Here is a 22,367-nt window from a genome sequence, read left to right on the forward strand (position 1 = left end):
GAGCTATCTGCGCTAGCCGTCCCTAATTTAGCAGTGTAAGACTAGATGGAAGACAGCTAGTCATCACCACCCACCGCCAACTCTTGGACTACTCTTTTACTAACGAATAGTGGCATTGACCGTCACATTATAACGCCCCGACGGCTGAAAGGGCGAGTATGTTTGGTGCGAACGGGATTCGAACCCGTGACCCTTGGATTACGAGTCGAACGCCTTAACCCACCTGGCCATGCCGAGCCACGTTTCGTAATGGAAATGTGAGTCTCGAAGATAAGGAGGGCAGAGAACGTCCTTCTACTGTTGGAATCGGCCAAGTGAGAACATTAGTGGAAAGAAACCCGCGCCAAACTGTTCGAGAAATGGCACAAGGATTGGATGTTGGCATTTCCACAATTTTGGACCATCTCGAACAAAGTGGGAAAGTGAAAAAAGCTTGACCAGTGGGTTTCACATGCACTCAGAGAAAAATCATAAAACAAAATTGCCCTTTTGAACTGTGCTCTATGCTGATTTTGTACAACAGAAATGACCCATTTCTTGATTAATTGTCACCTGTGACAAAAAGTGGATCTTTTACGACAACAGAAAGCGATCTGTGCAGTGGCTCAACCACGACAAGGCTCCAAAACACTTCCCAAAGCCAAAATTGCACCAACATTAGATTATGGTCTCTGCAGTAATGCATAAAAAGTTGCGTCAAAAATGCCAGCATTAGTCAATCAAAGAGTACCAATCTTGCTTCATAATAATGCTCGGCCACACGTTGTTCAGTTGAAGCTGCAGAAACTCAATGAACTGAGCTATGAAACATTGCCTCATCCTCCTTACTCCCCAGACCTGTCACCCACCGAATACCACTTTTTTTTCCAGTTATTTAGACAACGTTTTACAGGACAAAAGATTTCATCAACAGAGCAGCAGCAGAGAATGGTTTTAAAAAAATTTCTGAGTTCTAGGACATCAGGATTTCTTATTAAAGCTAAAATTTTAAATCCGCCATTATTTTTCGAACAATCTAATATTTCTTAAGTTAAATTTATTACTTTTATATAATTTTATCCTCAAAGACCAAGATACTAAGACGATGATAACACAGTAGTATTTTTGTTTTTATTCAAATAAGCTAGTATAAAATTATTAAGATAATTAATCTATTTTAGCTTGATTCATTTAACTGCGAAGCGCATTCTGGTACAGGAATTAACGATATTGATAACATAATGCTATTCAATTCCGGTTTCTATTTAAGTACGCTACTTTCTCACTCATATAATGGCCAAGCGTGTTAAGGCGTTCGACTCATAATCTGAGGGTCGCGGGTTCGCATCCCCGTCGCGCCACACATACTTGCACTTTCACCCGTAGGGGCGTTATAATGTTTCGGTCAATCTCACTATTCGTTGGTAAAAGAGTAGCCCCAGAGTTGGCGGTGTGTGGTGATGACTAGCTGCCTTCCCTCTAGTCTTACACTGTTAAATTAGGGACGGCTAGCACAGATAGCCCTCGAGTAGCTTTGTGCGAAATTAAAAAAAAAACAAATTAAACCGTTTCTACTTGTTTGAGTCAAGCCTCCCAGTGACACAGCGTTATATCTGCGGACTCACACCGCTAAAAACTGGATTTTAGATAACCGTAGTGGGTAGAGCACAGGTACTCAATTGTGTAGATTTTTGTTTAATTCAAAATAAACGAACAAAAAGCTTTAGTCAAATTCTAAAATTTCCTGACATCGCGTATGTATGTCTGTGTTTTTAGCCACGGCATATCGGCTTATAGAACGGTTCTGAGCTGTTGTTTTTAGAGTACAAATTTTTACCTCATAGCTCCATCTCTTGATCAATTTGGCATCTAAATACAGCCACGGCTATTAAGGGTTCCGTCTTGTTCATAGCAAAGTTACATTGGTCCATTGAAGGGAATCGATTACATTGGGCTGGCTGTGTCCACTGAAGGGAATCGAACCCATGATTTTAGCGTTGTAAATCCGTAGACCTACCGTATACCTAGCAGTGTTATAATGATCTGTCACTTAGAAATATTCGTTTACTAAACCAAAACTGTTATTATTTAATTTGAATGTTCACTGTTCGTTTGTTAATGTCGCATTCAACAATGTTGAATAGAGTTTCAATCTTATTAAACTAATAATATTTCACGAGAGCTGAAACACTTATTGAAAAAAAAAACACCATAATTTTTTTAAAATAATAACATTTAATAAAGTATATCTAATAAATAAACTATAATGAAATTAAAATCAATAATTTTTTTAAATGCGCAATAAAAACGTCATTTGGCGCACGGCCAACTTTGAATTACCTTGTAAAGTTCGAGCACTTCCCGTCATCATAAGTAAAACGTTCCCGACATGCTGGAAGCTATTATAAGAAGGTTTAACTCATTATAAACTTTAAGGGGTGGTATTAGATTTATTATTTTGTATAGTAAATTAATCTTTCGAAAACCGAGCATTACATCCGCTAACCCTTATTTACTGCTTAACAGTGAATAACTTAATTTACAACACAATATATTTAATATTAGATTCACTTTGACTTTTAGTTTCATTTAAAATTAATGATTCACTCCAGTGCATCGAACGACCTCTTCCAACACCGTGTTCAGCAGGTGGATAAAATATTTTTATTACGAACGTAGTCTTTATGTTTATGAAGATAATACTTCAAATAACGTTCAGTTCCAACAATATGTTTTTATTGCATTCACATCTAGTTTCAAGTATACAAGTTTGAAATATTATTAATTTAGTTTTGATTAACTACACTTACCAGTATATTCAGTTTTGTTCTTATTTTTTTTGTTCGTTTTGAATTTCGCGAAAAGCTGCACGAGGGTTTCATACGCTAGCCGTCCATAATTTGCTGTGTAGGATTCGTTTGGTTGTAATTATGCACAAAGCTACACAATGGGCTATCTGTACTCTGCCCACCACGGATATCGAAACCTGGCTTCTAGCGGTACGAGCCCGCAGACATTCCGCTGTGCCACTAGGGGGGGTAAGACTAAAGGGAAGACAAATAGTTACTACCACCCACCGCCAACTCTTGGGCTACTCTTTTCCCAACGAATAGTGTAATTGACCACAACTTTATAATACCCCGAAAGCTGAAAAGGCGAGCATGTTAGGTATGACAGGGATTTGAATCCGCGATCTTCAGATTACGAGTCGAGCACCCAACCTCCTGGCTATGCCGGGTCTATTCTTCTCAGGTTATTAAAAGGCATATATATATTTAAAAAGTAATATTACAAATATATAGACAACCCAATTATCAACACTTTGCTTTTAACTTACTTGAAATACTCCGCAGCAGAAGAGGCACTTTGATGTCTTTCCCGCCAGATGGCAACACTATCAGCAATGTTGAAATCTGTCGTATCATTATCGAATATTTGTTGCGCCAAATTCAAACCGCTTGCAACAATGTCTACCGTTGGTTGATGAGCACGGAGTGTAATATTCTGTACAGGTGTGTGAATGTTAACTTGTGTCCAATTGGTGACTTCGGTGATTACTTCAGAAAAGTCAAACCAATCAAAGGACGTTTCGTTGTCCGAAACTACAGGCTCTCTTGAGATGGTCAAACCTACACATTCGGGCGTGTTCCAGGTATTATTACATCGCGTCCATGGCAAAACACTTGTGAATGACGCAAAAAAGAAATGGAGGGCCCATGCAATGATGACGTTGTAGTAAAAATCCACGTAAAAGGCTATAAGTACTACGGCATAACCAACACCTGGCGGGAGAAATAATAAACGATAGCGTACATAATGATAACACTTTATATACGTTATATTTATATACAGGTACTATTATACCATCGTTTTTAGGTCCAGGACTCATCTCTAAAACTACAACAAAATTAATCTGATCTGAAAATGAAAACATACGGACAAGAAATATTTGTTTGTTGGAATGTTTTTATATATGTCAGTTTGTTTTCTGTTAAAATGAAAGATTTAAATGTATTCAAGAGCTTCTCTGTGTAAGAATTACATTTGTTACTCAATCAGTTACATCTCAGTTTGATATAAATCAATGTTACAGTGTGGTTTGCAGAACAATATTAATTACAGAAACAATACGATCAACTAGGGCACCACATAACTAATAAATGTTATGGATTAACTACAGAAACAATACGATCAACTAGGGCACCACATAACTAATAAATGTTACGGATTAACTACAGAAACAATACGATCAACTAGGGCACCACATAACTAATAAATGTTACGGATTAACTACAGAAACAATACGATCAACTAGGGCACCACATAACTAATAAATGTTACGGATTAACTACAGAAACAATACGATCAACTAGGGCACCACATAACTAATAAATGTTATGGATTAACTACAGAAACAATACGATCAACTGGGACACCACATAACTAATAAATTTTATGGATTAACTACAGAAACAATACGATCCATTAGAAATGTAATAGAAAAATTATAGTGACGGATAACTAAAGAGACAACTTCTAGGAATCACTATGTAACTCCTGTGGGCTGTTGTCCTACTGATCACTGTGTAACTCCTGTGGGTTATTGTCCTGTTGATCACTATGTAACTCCTGTGGGTTATTGTCCTGTTGATCACTATGTAACTCCTGTGGATTATTGTCCTGTTGATCACTACGTAATTCCTGTGGGTTATTGTCCTGTTGATCACTATGTAACCCCTTTGGGTTATTGTCCTGTTGATCACTGTGTAACTCCTGAGGATTATTGTAAATGTCTTTTTAGTTAATTCTACCGATATGTTACTGAATGCTGACAGAAATGTTGCCATATCTATCTCTAACTCTCCACTGTTACATGAGAGAAACTTACCTTTCAGTAAAGGAACAAGACGGCCCCAACAAGTAATTGCACCCTGGCGGTGATACTGGCCTAATGCTAACTCCATGTAAAACAGTGGGATCCCCCCTACAGCTAGCATGATGAGATACGGAACAAGAAAAGCACCTGCAAGATAGAGACTAGATAAGAAGTTTGCAAATAAAGTAATTTGAACCTAAGTATTAGAGACGGTAAATAGAAACTTGGTAAAAACAGTATTTTGTTAATAACCAGAAGCTGATGAGAACTGATCGTCTACCGAAACAAGGAATTATTTCATTCTTATGTTTGTTTCGTTTTTTTTTTATATACATTTAAATCAGTTAATGAACAAGATAATCTCATTATCTGATTTAACATGATTTGTCTGTATAATATCACAGTTAATCCTGTTATGATTTATTTAGCTTGGTTTGTCTGTATAATATCACAGTTAATCCTGTTATGATTTATTTAGCTTGGTTTGTCTGTATAATATCACAGTTAATCCTGTTATGATTTATTTAGCTTGGTTTGTCTGTATAATATCACAGTTAATCCTGTTATGATTTATTTAGCTTGGTTTGTCTGTATAATATCACAGTTAATCCTGTTATGATTTATTTAGCTTGGTTTGTCTGTATAATATCACAGTTAATCCTATTATGATTTAGGTAGGTTGGTTTGTCTGTATAATATCACAGTTAATCCTGTTATGATTTATTTAGCTTGGTTTGTCTGTATAATATCACAGTTAATCCTGTTATGATTTAGGTAGGTTGGTTTGTCTGTATAATATCACAGTTAATCCTGTTATGATTTAGGTAGGTTGGTTTGTCTGTATAATATCACAGTTAATCCTGTTATGATTTAGGTAGGTTGGTTTGTCTGTATAATATCACAGTTAATCCTGTTATGATTTAGGTAGCTTGGTTTGCCTGTATAATATCACAGTTAATCCTGTTATGATTTAGGTAGCTTGGTTTGTCTGTGTAATATCACAGTTAATCCTGTTATGATTTAGGTAGCTTGGCTTGTCTGTATAATATCACAGTTAATCCTGTTGTGAGTTAGGTAGGTTGGTTTGTTTGTATAATATCACAGTTAATCCTGTTATGATTTAGGTAGCTTGGTTTGTCTGTATAATATCACAGTTAATCCTGTTATGATTTAGGTAGCTTGGTTTGTCTGTATAATATCACAGTTAATCCTGTTATGATTTAGGTAGCTTGGTTTGTCTGTATAATATCACAGTTAATCCTGTTATGATTTAGGTAGGTTGGTGGTGACCCCTGATCCCCCCGCTAGTAGAGCGGTATGTCCACGGATTTACACCGCTAAAATCAGGGGTTCGATTCCTTTCGGTGGGTTCAGCAGATAGCCCGATGTGGCTTTGCTATAAGAAAACTACAACAAGGTTGGTAGTGTCTGTATAATATCAAAATTAACCCTATAATGATTTATTTAGATTGATTTGTCTTTATAATATCAATATGGCCAAGCGCGTAAGGCGTGCGACTCGTAATCCGAGGGTCGCGGGTTCGCGCCCGCGTCGCGCTAAACTTGCTCGCCCTCCCAGCCGTGGGGGCGTATAATGTGATGGTCAATCCCACTATTCGTTGGTAAAAGAGTAGCCCAAGAGTTGGCGGTGGGTGGTGATGACTAGCTGCCTTCCCTCTAATCTTACACTGCTAAATTAGGGACGGCTAGCACAGATAGCCCTCGAGTAGCTTTGTGCGAAATTCCGAAAAAAAAAAAACATTATAATATCAAAGTTAATACTGTAATGATTTATTTGGGTTGGTTTGTTCTAAGGTTTTTAAAAATCGAAAATCCAAAACTCATTTCATTCTAAGTAGTTTATTTTGTCCATATTTAAATGAAAAATTTTCAGTTATTTAGTATATTGTAATTTTTTTGTGTTTAACCAAATATATATATTCATTATCAAAGAATTGTTATAACAAGTTTACTAAAAACAATTCTACACTGTAAGGCAAGGTAATCGTTCACTTCAACGAAACGTTTTTTAATCACTGAAATTTATTTTAATTGAAAAATGCCAATGAAATAAGTTTGTTTTGTTTTTTGGGAATTTCGCACAAAGCTACTCGAGGGCTATCTGTGCTAGCCGTCCCTAATTTAGCAGTGTAAGACTAGAGGGAAGGCAGCTAGTCATCACCACCCACCGCCAACTCTTGGGCTACTCTTTTACCAACGAATAGTGGGATTGACCGTCACATTATACACCCCACGGCTGGGAGGGCGAGCATGCGACGCGGGCGCGAACCCGCGACCCTCGGATTACCAGTTGCACGCCTTACGCGCTAGGCCATGCCGGGCCATGAAATAAGTGTTTTACAGTTCCACCTTTGTTTGTTTTGAATTTCGCGCAAAGATACACGAGGGTTATCTGCACTAGCCGTTCCTAATTTAGCAGTGTAAGACTAGAGGGAAGGCAGCTAGTTATCACCACCCACCGCCAACTCTTTGAATACTCTTTTACCAACAAATAATGCGATTGACCGTCACTTTATAACGCCCCCATGGCTGAAAGAGCGAGCATGTTTGGTGTGACGGGGATTCGAACCCGCAACCCTCGGCATACGAGCCGAGCGTCTTAACCAACTGGCCGTGCCGCGCCTTAAAAGGGAGGAATAATCCATTAAAAACAGGGGTTAACTTGCGCTAAAACCATTCCAGTCATGTTTGTTTAGTAAATTTAGTTTAAAACAAGTCTAGAGATACCTGCACTAACCGTCTCTAATTTAACAGTGAAAGACTAGAGCGAAGGACAGCTAGTCAACACTGTCCAATGCTTGGACTGCTATTTTACCAACAAATAGTGGGATTTACCGTCACATTATTATTCTCCCACGGCTCAAAGGGTAAGCATGATTGTTGACGGGTTTCAAATTCGCGACCTTGTAAATGAGGTACAATAATTAATGTTGTAATGAAGATTGTTGGGATATTATTGGTTGGAACTTTGTCCTTTCAAACGTGTTGTGAATACATCATTTGGATCGGACGAGGCCTAGTGGGTTGAGTATCGCGGTGTAGATCGTAGCGTTCGAGTTTCTAGATGCGTTACTACAGAACACGCAATACAATTTCAACTGTGGGCTTGTTATAAATCCAAGAGTTCATAGTTCGTGGCCCGTTGTTCTAAAAACGTGCTCCACACTTTAAGGCTGTGGATGCACTATAAAAATTACGGTTAAATCCAAGAGTTGGCAGAAGATGGTGTTGACTAGCTAACTTCCCTCTAATCTATCTGTTTAAAATCAGAGAAAGTTATTCGCAGAAAACCGTCGTGTATTTTTGCGATAAATTTTAAAGCAATCTCCTTATTTGATTCAAAGGACCGGACAAAGATGAGAGCAGGTTCTGATGGCTAAATTCTAAGCTTGTCCTTTAACCACATAAACTGACTCCTTTGACGCTTAGATAAATATTTTATAAAATTGAGCAGTGTTCTTATTATATGTAAAATATTTCATCAGACAGAGAAAGCGAAAACCAAATTCGAGAGACTTACTAAAATTGTAGTAATACAGACTCACTTTTAACATCATGGGTCTTAAAGACTGTTTTTTCTGTCAAAACACGTAGAAATTCGGAAAGGTGAAGATTTTAAAAGATACTCAAACTGATACCAACCATCGTTTTTCTTAAGTTTTTTACTACTAAGGATCTGACTTGTACAGCACTTATACTGTTAAACTGGTAACTGTGGTCAGCTGGAAGATGTCATTACAGTACTTATACTGTTAAACTGATAACTATGGTCAGCTGGAAGATGTCACTGTTGTTCGTCCTCAAACTATTATCAAGAACAACTCGGACATATCAACAAACATACTTGTGTTTTTAGGCTTAGCGATCGAGCTATCGGTAAGTATAAAGGTTTACAACATTAAAAATCGGTTTTGATACCGATGGCAGACACAGCACAGAAAGCCAATTGGATTACTGCTTTAAAACAAACGAACCATGTGAATCAGTTCTTTCTTATGTCTACCCAGGCTGGCGTTTTTAAAAAAATTACAAATTTAATCCTTTGTTCAATAATGGTGGTTGAAGTTGAAAATAACATTTTAGTCTTAATAATGGAATATCTTATTTTAACTACAACAACAATTGAATATCTTGTTTTAACAATAATGGAATTTCTTGTTTTAACTACTACAACAGTGGAACACCTTGTCTTAACAACAACAATGGAATTTCTTCTTCTTAGTACTACAACAACAACAATGGAATATATTGCCTTGTCTGAACAACAACAACAAATAATACCTTGTCTTAACAACAACAAAAGATTATGAGTGAATTACAGGATATTATTCTACAAACAGCCAATGTCCTTATTTTACACCTGTACTCGCTTCTCACCACTATATAACTGATTTAGTTTATACCTATACTCGCTTCTCACCACTATATAACTGTTTTAGTTTATACCTGTACTCGCTTCTCACCACTATATAACTGATTTAGTTTATACCTGTACTCGCTTCTCACCACTATATAACTGTTTTAGTTTATACCTGTACTCGCTTCTCACCACTATATAACTGATTTAGTTTATACCTGTACTCGCTTCTCACCACTATATAACTGATTTAGTTTATACCTGTACTCGCTTCTCACCACTATATAACTGTTTTAGTTTATACCTGTACTCGCTTCTCACCACTATATAACTGATTTAGTTTATACCTGTACTCGCTTCTCACCACTATATAACTGTTTTAGTTTATACCTGTACTCGCTTCTCACCACTATATAACTGTTTTAGTTTATACCTGTACTCGCTTCTCACCACTATATAACTGATTTAGTTTATACCTGTACTCATCTCTTACCGACAGATTAATGATTTTGATTAATGTTTGAGCTTTAAAATTCTAGTTTTGTTTGTTATATCGCCGAGGAGTGATTAGAGTCGTGATTGGATATTTGTATTTTCGTCAGTAGTCCACGTGGGAACGCGCAGGTTCTGAGGTTAAAACCCCTTATCTCGGTGTGGTGTACCATAGATAGCTTTATGGATATATAAGAAACGCGATTAAAAGTACTTAATCGTAGACCAAGAGCGAGAGACCAAAGCGAAACTCAGTCATAAATTCCTTCACGCGGGAAATCGCTCACGCTGAGTGAGTGTAAGTGAATCGATTAAAGAGAGCCTTACGAGTGGTTGATGTTAGGTGAGTTATAGCCTGGATATTAGTTACTGAGAAACTTACACCCACCCTGCTTCCTTCTCGTCTTGTAGTAACTTTACTTGACGAACATACCGACTTAAAACTTATACTGATATTCGTAAAAATAATAAAATCCGTTTAAGTATATGGATAGTCAGGAATAATCATAGTTGAAGAAGAAAACGTTGGAAAGTCAATTATCAATAACTTTATCCAGCATTCCAGTTTCTCTCGAACTGATTCAAACCGAACATACCGTGTAGTGTTCAAACATACGATCAACTCTCAGTACAGCAACCAGTGGAAAGTTTAAAGAATTATAATGCTAGCAATCGGGCTTCGATACCTTTGGTGGGCACAGTACAGATAGCCCATTGTATAGTTTTGTGCTTAGCTACAAACAATCAGCGGACGTCACACATTATTGTGTTATCAGCTATGTTGTTTGGGTGATGTGTGTCATTTTCAGAGTGTCTAATAGCTACAGAAAGATAGTTTAACATATAACATAATATCTACACTAACAGAAAGATAGTTTAAATATATAACGTAATATCTACACTAACAGAATGATAGTTTAATATATAACATAATATCTACACTACGAGAAAGGTAGTTTAATATCTAACAAACTACACTGGTGTTTGTTTGTTTTAACGAGGTTACACAATAGTTTTTCAGCATTCTGTCCACTTTATTGAGCATCCGATTTTCGGTTGTCGATCCGTAAACTCACTTCTGGTTCTCACTCCTTGTCACTTCATAAAATATTTAGTTTGTTTGTTTCCTTTTATTAAGAGAAATACTTTACAAACGGCTAACTGCTTTTCACACCTTCCCAGGATTGAACCTCGAATTTTATTGTTCTAAGCCCCCACCTGTGAGGGAGGGAACGGAATACTTAAGAAATAAAGAAGCACGTGTTTGTAACTCCTAATTTACATGACTGTTATGTTCTCTTTGTTTGATAATTATTTTAACTGTTGTTCTGACGAATTTTAACCAAAAACCCGTGAAAACTTTCATCCAAATATTCTTTCTCATTCGAATAAAAAGGTTTGAAACGAATATTTGATTATAAATAACTTCTATCTATTTCCTTCGTTCAAGTCCCCCTGGTGGCACATTGGTAAAATCCATGGTTGGAATACCGTGTTGGACACAGAGAGTCTAGTGTGACTTTGCTCTGAAACATAGAAACAACCGTTTGTTAATATGTGACTATTATCTGTTTGCCTTTATATCAGGTCATCCCGTAAGTAATACCAAAAATGTAATACAGAAAGTGCATCATCATTTCTGTCTTTGTAGAAGACTTTAATGACTAAAATATGTAGTAGGACGTATATAAAAATGTTCAGACAAATAAAAGAAACTAACCCAACTCCACTTTTTCAGATCATTAATCAAATAAACCCTTATGAAGATGGATGTGTCTTAGAAGCACATTAAACATATAATGTTTTATGAGTTTAAAAAAAGGCAATAGTGCAGCAGAAACTACACGAAACATTTAAGGTGTTTATGGTGCGGAGTCTCTCAATGAAAGAAAATGTTGAAGGTGGTTTCAGAAGTTCAGATCAGGTGACTACAGCTTAAGTGATGCACCACGTTCAAGTCGTTCTGTTGAGTTTAATGATGACTTGTTGCTGCTGGCTGCACTTGATGAAGATTGTGCTGTAACAGTTGAAGAACTAGTATAGAAGTTTAATTCAACCCATTCAACAGTTTACCGTCATCTGCAACAGCTTGGAAAAGTGTCAAAACTTGAAAAAACGGGTCTCCTACGATTTGACAGAAGCCAAACTTGTAGTAACAGTGGATATTTCCACTACTCTGCACTCTCGTGAACGTAACTTACTTTTTTGGACAGGTTAGTGATTGGAGATGAGAAATGGATATATCATACAAATGTTAACCGCCGCAGACGATGGCTCAGTGCAGATAAACTGACTAAAGAACAGCCCAAAATGGACCTCCACCCAAGGAAATTTTCGTTAAGCGTTTGGTGGGATATTGTTGGTGTGAACCACTTTGAGTTGTTGCTACTCAATGTAACCATCACATCAAACATCTTTTCTTTCAGTAGAACATCTAAATGCTCTAACTGTTGACAACAGAAATTCAGCTCTTCAATCTTTGCAAATGTTATCCTTGCTGTATGGGGCCATGTATTATCCTGGGAAAAACTACCACGTCCTCCTTATTCTCCAGATCTTGCCCCATCTGATTATCATCTATTCCGAAGTTTGTAGAACTATCTTGATGGAAAAGAACTTGGAACACATGAAGATATCAAAACTACCCTCTCTACATTCTTTTCCTCCAAACCCCAAAAATTTTATAGACGTGACATTCAGAAGCTTGTGAATCGTTGGCAGGAAGTAATCAATAATAATGGAACATACATTATTGATTAAATAGTATTAAAAGCGTTTGAAATCCTTTCTCTTTTTCTGAACCTAAAATCGGACATTACTTAAGGGGTGACCTGATACATCGTCTTTGGGTTGGTATATTAGAAAAACGTTTCATGAAAAGTGTTAAAAGACAATTGTTTGTGTCGTCTAAAAGAGTCGTTATAAGACAGCAACAAGATTATAATACAAAACATGGTCGTTATTATACAGTTTCTAGAGCCAACGTTTTCAGTGATGTTTATTTACACATATTTTCCTAGCTCGAGTTGAAAATCGGTTTAGTTGATTGGATATTTAGTTTCTAAGTATACTTCGGACTGCGCTTAAACACACCGCGGTTCGCAAGTATATAAACCCGTACACGCCGTCATAATGTAGAATGAACAAAGGATGGAAGAGAAATGGTTATGGCTCCCACTTCCAGACCCTACTCCACGACTGCTTTGAAAGATGTGCTTCCTTGCAAACATCTTTAAAAATACCGGAGTTAATGAGCTGGAACTTAAGGTTTTTCATGTTCGAGAAACATACTTTATCTGATGAATCGATATAATACGTCATCCGTAAGACTTTCGGTGTTCATAACGTAAAATGTGAAGGACAGGTTACATGTTAAATGTGAAAACAATACCATATTTTCTGAATTCAGGTTCGCATTGAAACACTCACAAATGTTCGTTCATTTAGTAATTCCATTAGACAACCAGCTGGATGGTGTTATCGTGTAGCTAAGTCGATCTATTTAACGTTTCGGTAAGATGATTGTATGTACTTTTTGCTATCCACTTGTACGTAGGTCTGAAAACTTAATTTCTTGAATTAGCTACAAGTTTCGAAAGAAAACAAAAAAACTTGAACAATATTTCACTCACATACTATATATTATGTATCGTTGCCAAGTCTGATTCTGGAGGTTATGGAATGCTACGTATTTTAGTATGTATCGCCAGGTTTGATTTAGGGCTTTATTCAGAGTGTCTATTACCTGACTTTTGGGTCTCGGGTTTATTTGAAGGATGACAATAAAATCCTACTATCTGGTCAGGGAAGAGTTCCCGAAAGCTAGCATTAGGTGCTGTTCAGTGATAGCCTTCCTTAACTGTCAAAACTAAAGTTTCTAAAATTCAAAACTAGAGTCTTATGTTTAACAACACATTCCATTGTGTAAACTCTCAGAAACTTACAACGAACACAAGGGCGTGAGCATCACTACACAGTGGAGTTGGAAATACCATTTCTCTAAACAAAGAATTTAAGTGGTTTAAACAGAATGCAAATGTTTATTACAATAAAGAAAAAAAATCACAAGATTGTGGGGTGATCGTTCGACTCACCCCCCTCAACTACAACCCTACCCCTAAGGTAATAGAGATTATATTTTAAAAGCTGTAAACGTAGCAGTTTAGGAATAGAGCTCCCTAGATAGCCCTTTGCGTAGCTTTCTGTTTAATAATAAACAAACAAACTTTATGTAATAGCTTTAGTTCGTCTGGAATGAGAACAGTCGCGGTATATAAACATGTTCTGTTGCTACTGTTTTGTTCTGTTTAAAAATAAAACTTTCCAAACTTCTGTGTATATCTCAGGATACCAGAAAATTCGTTAAAGGTCCTCAAAAGGAAACCTGATCGTTATCTGGTTTCGTAAGCTTTGGCCCAGTTAGATAAAAGGAAGAATCAGTGGCTATCAGAATACACTGTTTATTACTGGTCACTCGTTAGGTACAGCGACAACTTATCCACAACGATAAACTTGTCATTGCACGTGCTGTGAATGAAAAATGTTTGTTTTCTCGTTAATGTTTCTCAATAGTTAACTACCTCGAAAGGCTTTAAAACAAATCATTACTGACGTTATAACTATAGGACATAAAAAAGGTTTGTGCTCAATCAAGCCTAAAGTTAGAAAATAACCTATCTGGTAACTGCAGGTATCGAGCTTTGAGTTTTATAACTAACATTCTTCAGGCTTACCACCGGGCCTCCCCAAAAACCGAACAATTATTCATTGTTTAATTGTTTCATTAAAGTAACACAATGAATTTTTAAAATAATTTCATGCGGGCGGGAAATACTCCATAATAACACGATACTGTTCATCCTAGACCCTAACTCTGTGTACATCTGCATTCATTCTACTTCATTAATGTTTCTTTGGTTAATTTAGTTCTTATTCCTGCATTAACTTATTTCTTTCCAATTAGTGAGTTGGGTGTGACCTAGTAGTAATTGTGCTCGGTCTGGGAAACCGAGAGATCCGCGAACCCTGCCCTGTTGCCGCAAAAGCTCTCTTCACACTTGTGGCCTTGGATGTGTCATAACAGTGATGGTCAAATCCCACCGTTTAGGTCATTTAAGAACTTTCGATGGACGTTGTTGACTACAGCTACTTTCCCTCTAGCCTCACCAGTTTAATATTAGGGACGACATTCTGAAGATAGATTTAGTGTAGCTTTGTACGACAGTTCTGTCATATAAAAGAAACAATCACTTCTCTTCTAGCTAAATGGAACCACACTGAAACACTACAGATGTTTGTTTCTTATCTGGAGGTTTTCTGTGAGGTAAAATCACGTTATATATTTCCTGTATCGGTTTCGTTCGATTTTAACAACTCTTCTTCAAAACCTCTGCGCTAGGCTCAGGTAAACCAACTTTTCTTGAAAACTTCTGCGTTAGGCTAAAGTAAACCGATTTTGACAATACCAATTCTTCATCAAAAACTATGAGCTACACTGAATTAATCCAGTTTCGGAAATATGAACCCTTCATTCAAAATCCTGGACTAAACTGCATTAAGCGGGTTTCGAGAGTTACAGCTTTCAGGTTTCGAGAGTTACAGTTGCTATAGATTAAGCTGAAACAACAAAAAATACAGCTTGTCAAATTTTAGGAAACAGTTTCTAGTGTATTTACTAACCGACAAATGGCTAAACTATGCATTGTATGTTGTTGCCGTTTAAAGACAAAGTCACTATCTGCTGTGTCCACCACGGGAAATCGAACCCCAAATTTTAGCATTGTAAATGAAGAGACTTACTGCTGTACCGCTAGGGGATTTCATTATACATACTAGTATAGAAATATTATCTTTTGATAAAAAGTCATTCTTGAGAATAGGCTAAGATACATATGTAGGATATTACTGTTAACTTGTTAAAATTACAAAATGAGGTACACACATCTTTAACACTCTTATCACTTACTTACTGAGACTTAGATAATTTAAAATTACAAGTTATACAGCGCTGTTATTCTTGCCCCCTTCCCCAGTGGCACAACGGTAAGTCCGTGGATTTATAACGCTGTAAACCGGGTTTCGATACCCATAGTGATATCTCATTCACTAACACTGTCACAGAACTGTAACCGAATTCATCCGGGGTATAAGCTGATTTCAGCTGCCAAGAATAAATGGAAACACGCTAGGCCTAACTAGAATAATGAAGGACATTAATCTTGCTAATAAGCTATTCTCCATAGCAACCACTTCTGTTTACGAGGTGTTAAAACTTAGTGTAGTATATTTTATTCTATCCTAACGGATACTGCCACTGGAAGTGTCAAAGAAATATCGGTCATAAATTTTATTATTTTTCAATCTAAGTTGAAAATACACCAAGTAAACAGCTTTCCGAGAGGATTAGTTCTGAGGTAATACGTCTTTAGACGCTGGTTCTTAGAAAACTGTGAAACTCTTCATAACTTTCTTATCACTATAGTTACTTACCCTATAAAACATAATAACGCTGAGAGAGAACATGAAACTAACACTGACCCTTTTAAAAAACAAAAAAGTAATTGAATTTCAAATAAGAATAATTTTATAATTGCAAAGAAGCCATAAATTATAACTATTATTATAAGAATTACTTCCGGTAAACTTACAACAATAATACGGTGTTAGCATTACACCTGTATTACCTTCGATGAGATAACGACATTAAAAGAACTAAATGGGTATGTATGTTTTCTACACATGTAGAAACCCCACATTAAAACAACAAGTTGTGAAACAACTGCCCCCTGGGTATACTTCACTGCAATACGATTCTAATCATCTCCAGGCTTTCAGAGAAAACTTTTTTCATTGCTATCGAAATGGTACTTTTAGGGTTAAGCATGTTTCAAATTCATGACCGTTTATTTCAAAGAATATGTTGTACACTTAACTTTCTTCATTTCCACCTCAGTTAGTAAAAGAAGTGCACAAAGGAAATCGTATTTATAGTTGTTGTCTAAGTTCACAGTGGGAAAAGCAAAGTTTGCGTGACTTAATCACTAAATAATACTTTAGGCTTCTGTCAATCGAAGTCTGAAGTAATCGGTCACATTTGCCTTTTTTTTGTAGGTTATGATTAAAAATTCATAAAACCTCGAAGAGTTTCTAATACATCACGAAAACTTACTTAGAAGCTCAGTGACGTCATACGCTTAGCTTCAATCTTAGTGGTTGACAGGTTAATATACAATAACAGGCGAGTAAAATTTTGGTGGCGTAAATACTGAAGAATGAAGTAGTGTTAATTCGTCTGAAGATTTTATTATTTTCAAACTTAATTAATTAAAAAAGTTCCCCATAACTTCAGACAAACGTGTTTATGAATAATTATATTTTTAAAAAGAACATCTCTGTTACGAGCGCCGTCTACTCCTTTAAACTTTAAAAAATAAAATAAACAATTGTGGAAATTAAAACTTTCTGGATCTCTGGTCAGCTCTCTCTCTCTTCTTTCCTTTCTGCTTTAGAAAGTACAGTCTCAAACAAGCACCCTCTGGTGAACTAATTATATAAAACTAAAGCCTCACAAAACACAGCGACTTTATACCCAGTCGGTTGGCGGGGTTGTAAATTTATACGAGTTTCTATATTTAAAATATTTATTTTCTGTATTGTTCTAATTAGCAGTTCATTATTAAAGAAGCCCGGCACAAGTGGTTAGCGGATCCTCGACTCGCTATCCGAGGGTCGCGGGTTCAATTTATCGTCGCATCAAACATGCTCGCCCTATCAGACCTAAGGGGCGTTATAATGTGACGGTCAATCCCACTATTCGTTGATAAAAGAGTAGCTCAAGAGTTGGAGGTGGGTGGTGATGACTAGTTATCATCCCTCTAGTCTTGTTTGTTTGTTTGTTTGTTTGTTTATGAATTTCCCACAAAGCTACTCGAGAGCTATCTGTGCTAGCCGTCCCTAATTTAGCAGTGTAAGACTAGAGGAAAAGCAGCTAGTCATCACCACCCACCGCCAACTCTGGGGCTACTCTTTTACCAACGAATAGTGGGATTGACCGTCACATTATAACGTCCCCACGGCTGAATGTTTGTCGCGACGGGGATGCCGGGCCCCCTCTAGTCTTACACTGCTGAATTAGGGACGACTAGCGCGGATAGCCCTCGTGTAGCTTCGCAGGAAATTAAGAAAAACAAACAACACTAATTATTAAAGTTAATTCACGTTTATTTAAATTCATTTAATTTTTCAACATGTACTTTCCAGGTGTTACAAAATCATAGATACAATATTTAGTTCTCCATTTTTAGATTGTGTTGTCGTTAAGCACAAAGTTACACAATGGGCTATTCGTGTCCTGCCCATCGCAGGTAAAGATAGAAACCCTATTTTTAGCACTATAAGCCCTCAGACTGGAGACCTTTTTCTAAGCTAAATTTTGATCTTCTTTTCCAGTACTACCTAGTGGTTAGGGCGCATGAAGGTCGAAGGTTCGAATTTCCCTCACCGAACGTGCTCGCTCTTAGAGCCGTGAAGGCATTATAAATTGACGTTTAACTTCACTATTCGTTGACAAAAAGTAACCCAAGAGTTGGCAGTGGGAGGTATTGATTGCCTGCTATATTAGAGGCAGCTAATGCAGATTGCCTTCATGTGGCTTTGTACGAAATTGAAACTAAACTAATTCATACGTCTAATGTTTACTGCCCGTTGTTCCTAGATACTTTTTATCGGAATTTTATTTGAAACTTTGTAGAATGAACCTGCAAGTGCCTGTTGTGGAGACACGAGTGTAGAGGACGACGTTTCGAAGTTCCGACGAAAGACGGAAGACTTTCGAAACGTCGTCCTCTACCCTTGTGTTTCCACAACAGGCAGTTGCCGCCCATACTACAAAGTTTCATCATGAATACTCTGCCTAAAGAATCTCTCAAAGAATACGGAATTGTATTTATTTTTACCAAATTTGTTTTACATAAGTCTTCATTGCTTGTCTCCAGCTTTTCTTTATTTTTGGAAACAGATAATTTCATCCAAAAATACCGATAGTATATTAAACAGTAGTTTTGTACGATATCCAAAAATTAAGAAATGAATAACTGGGTTTTGGTTTGGTTGTTAAGCGCAGCGAGCTGTCCCTGCTGTGTCAACCGTAGGTATCGAAAACTGGAATTTAGCTTACAGGGTTGCCGCTGAGACACTGGGGAGGGAATGGACAATAATCTTACTCCACAGAAGGTGTCGGCAACCTCTTTCCGCACAGGAGTCAGAGGGCATGTCTGTGAGTGGATGGAGGGTCACATTAATCTCTATAACTAATAAATAAAGGTAATAATGGTAAAACACTATGAACTACGAATAATGTTTACTTTAGTTAATATTCATGTCGTAAAGGACACGGCGATTAGTGTAGCAAACTTGAATTCTTTTTTAGGATCACCGCGGGCCGGGTGGTTTGTTTGTTGTTTGAATTTCGCACAAAGCTACTCGAGGGCTATCTGTGCTAGCCGTCCCTAATTTAGCAGTGTAAGACTAGAGAGAAGGCAGCTAGTCATCACCACCCACTGCCAACTCTTGGGCTACTCTTTTACCAACGAATAGTGGGATTGACGGTAACATTATAACGCCCCCACGGCTGAAAGGGCGAGCATGTTTGGCGCGACCGGGATGCGAACCCGCGACCCTCAGATTAGGAGTCGCACGCCTTAACACGCTTGGCCATGCCGGGCCGGGAGGATGAGATATTTCGTTTGGGGACTGAGGGCCGGATGATTTCGGCTGGCGGGTCGTAGGTTGCCGACTCCTGCTCTACAGGATAAAATAATATCTGTACTGTATAAGAACAATGATGTTCACGTGCAGACTGGCTACACATATCTCGGTTTCTATAGAGTAGAGTCTTACAATAAGTAACAGGAACGAGGGGTGAAAAAATACTGAGTGAATATTAGATAGTATGAAATAAAAAGCACATTTATTGTCGTCACATAATAGATATTCTGGTTAGGTACAGAAATGTTGTATATTAAAAGTATGTTACATTCCACATAATATTTGGTAAAGTGTATATAACTTAACAACGTTGAACCTAAAATATTAAACGTTTTATTTTAAAAAAGTTACAAATTTCACTTGTTTGTTTTATAATTTCCTTCATACCTACACAAGAGCTGTTTGCACATAGCCAATCCTAATTTTGATCTGATAGGCGAGAGAAGGAAGGCAACTAACTACTCGAGAGTACCCACCGCCAACTTTTGGGATACTTTAATTGAATAGCAAAATTTAAATGTTGTACCGTAGCGTACAACGAAAAGCGAACCATGAATCATATAATTCACAGTCCTTGTACGTTAACCACTTGGCCACGCCCGACATAGGTCCATAATGTTTTATAATTTTTTTCGCCATTCCATTTCCATGTTAACTGGTTAGTGGTTTTGAATTTTTAACGTTTCACTCAATAATGGATTAGAATGTTTGTGAGTATTCAAAAGTACAAGGTATTTAATGTTCAAGAAAATCATATCGGGATTAGCAGCTCCCTCTTACGGAATGAGTAAGACAACTCAAACCTAATGTTTGAGAGCTTTCCTACTTGTTACTTAGATTAGTGTAATAAGAATGTAACTTTTGGAAGTTTAAAAGATATATTTTATTTGTGAAAACAAAACTTCCCTGATAATCAATATTAATTGTTTCTGTTTTTTTTCTTCTGCTTATTAAATAACCATCACTTGTACTGTGGTTTATAATTATTTTACATTATAAATAAGACATTTAATCTGTCATTGGTTCTTTCAGAGTAAAATAATCGTTTCTTTCCTTCCCCTCCCGCGTAAACCATCCACCCTCAATTTCGTAAATGAAACACAGTTTAAAGAGGATATATTTACCTTCATATATCCGAATAAAAATGAAATAAGATACAAATAAAACAATTGCATGCAGTATAATAATTGCATCGTTTGACGTAGCTTAAATTAGTGCGTCGTACTTGGAGGAAAATATAATTTGGTGAAATCTGTTATACACGTTCGAAAATAAATTTTTAATAAATTGGTTTCAGGGTATTAAAACTGTCTACATTCGAATTCCACATATCCTATAGTGTTTGAAAGCAGTGACGTTGGCACTAGACTTATTTTATGCTGTGTGATGAGGTTACGTGATCATTAGAAGTCGGTTTTACGTTACCACGTTAAAAATAATGATTATTCAGTTTGCGGTTTGAGAGGAGTGAACATAAAGTTGCAACTAGGTCGGATCATATAACATACGAAGAGAAGATCTTTAACATATGATAGATTCGACAAAAATATCACGGATAATTCTTAACGGATATTTCTTTGTTAGCTGGGAAATATTTTTGGTAATTCTTTGTAGGTGTTCCTTTGTTAACTGACAGATGTAGTTGGAGATTATGGGTAGATGTTTTTTTTGTTAACTGATGGATGTAGTCGGAGACTATGGGTAGATGTCTTTTTGTTAACTGATGGATGTAATTGGAGATTCTTGGGGGATGTCTTTTTGTTAACTGATGGATGTAGTCGGAGACTATGGGTAAATGTCTTTTTGTTAACTGATGGATGTAATTGGAGATTCTTGGGAGATGTTTCATTGTTAACTGATGTATATCATCGGATATTCTTGGCAGAGTACTTTTCTCTGCCGCTTGGTTTGTAGTATTAAATAAAAGTGACATAAAACAAATACATTTTTTATACAAACGACACCAGTAGAAATTTAAGAAGTCTTTTCTACCAACTGCAACTTTCATGTCGTGATCTTAATAACTTCTACCAGTTTTTTACTTTAGAAGTAATACGTTGCAACAATATATTTGAAAACACAAATGTGTTGAATAATAACCTGTTACGTATTATTCAACACATCAACATATCTTAAACAAACCATATACGCTGTATTAAAGGCGTTAATGTAACAATTGTTTTGTTTTAGTGATTTTAGTATGTTGGATGAGTTTTTCAGACGTCGTGAGAAGAATCTATGAGAAACGTTGAGACATCAGTTTGTAAAAAAATACGTTCATAGAACAGTGTGTGTTTTCATATGTAAGATTTGGAAAATGTTATAAAGGAATTACAGTGAGTGTTAACAATATTAACAGTTAGAAACTATAAATTATCAACAACATTTATTAACATTGATTTGTTCGTCCTTACGACACTTACCACCCCCGTTCTTATAACACAGATAGGGAAATCTCCACACGTTTGCCAGGTCGACGGCGAACCCGATCACGGAAAGAAGAAAATCCACCTTTTTGTTCCAGGTCTCTCGCTCACCGTCCGGCTCAGTAACCGGTAAGGTTCCGGCTTCCGGAGTTCGAGAGGATCCGGTGTTCTCCATCATTCGGTGAAAGGTAGATTTATTATTTTGTTGTAGTTACCCCAGAACTAAATGGAGGCTAGTCTCTAACTCAACGTTCACTAAACAACTTTATTCTTCTGCTAAAAGTGTAACTTTTTAAGAAACTTCAGTTCTATCGACAGGACGATCCGAAGTCCTAACGGTACAATAGCGAGAGGAAAGAATCCGTTATTGCTGAGAGATAGTCACGTGACTTTCTCCGAATTTGCCACAAGTGTTGCTTAGTGGACTGACTGTACCCATGCGCAAAAGTAG

At 36.9% G+C, this 22,367-nt stretch overlaps 1 protein-coding gene across 1 annotated transcript in view; it reads right to left on the reverse strand.

Moving 5' to 3' along the window:
* Positions 1 to 22,367, reverse strand: part of DAT (Sodium-dependent dopamine transporter) — a 124,351-nt gene extending 101,984 nt beyond the window's left edge. Inside the window, exons 1-3 of the mRNA XM_076508269.1 lie at positions 21,914 to 22,367; positions 4,868 to 5,002; positions 3,317 to 3,761 (exon numbers count right to left, since the gene is read on the reverse strand). Of these exons, the coding sequence (XP_076364384.1) occupies positions 3,317 to 3,761; positions 4,868 to 5,002; positions 21,914 to 22,094 (761 nt within the window). The 5' untranslated portion in view covers positions 22,095 to 22,367. The remainder of the gene's footprint in view (positions 1 to 3,316; positions 3,762 to 4,867; positions 5,003 to 21,913) is intronic.

The sequence above is a fragment of the Tachypleus tridentatus genome, chromosome 6 (genome assembly GCF_004210375.1).
Source record: "Tachypleus tridentatus isolate NWPU-2018 chromosome 6, ASM421037v1, whole genome shotgun sequence".
NCBI classification, from domain to species: Eukaryota; Metazoa; Arthropoda; class Merostomata; order Xiphosura; family Limulidae; genus Tachypleus; species Tachypleus tridentatus.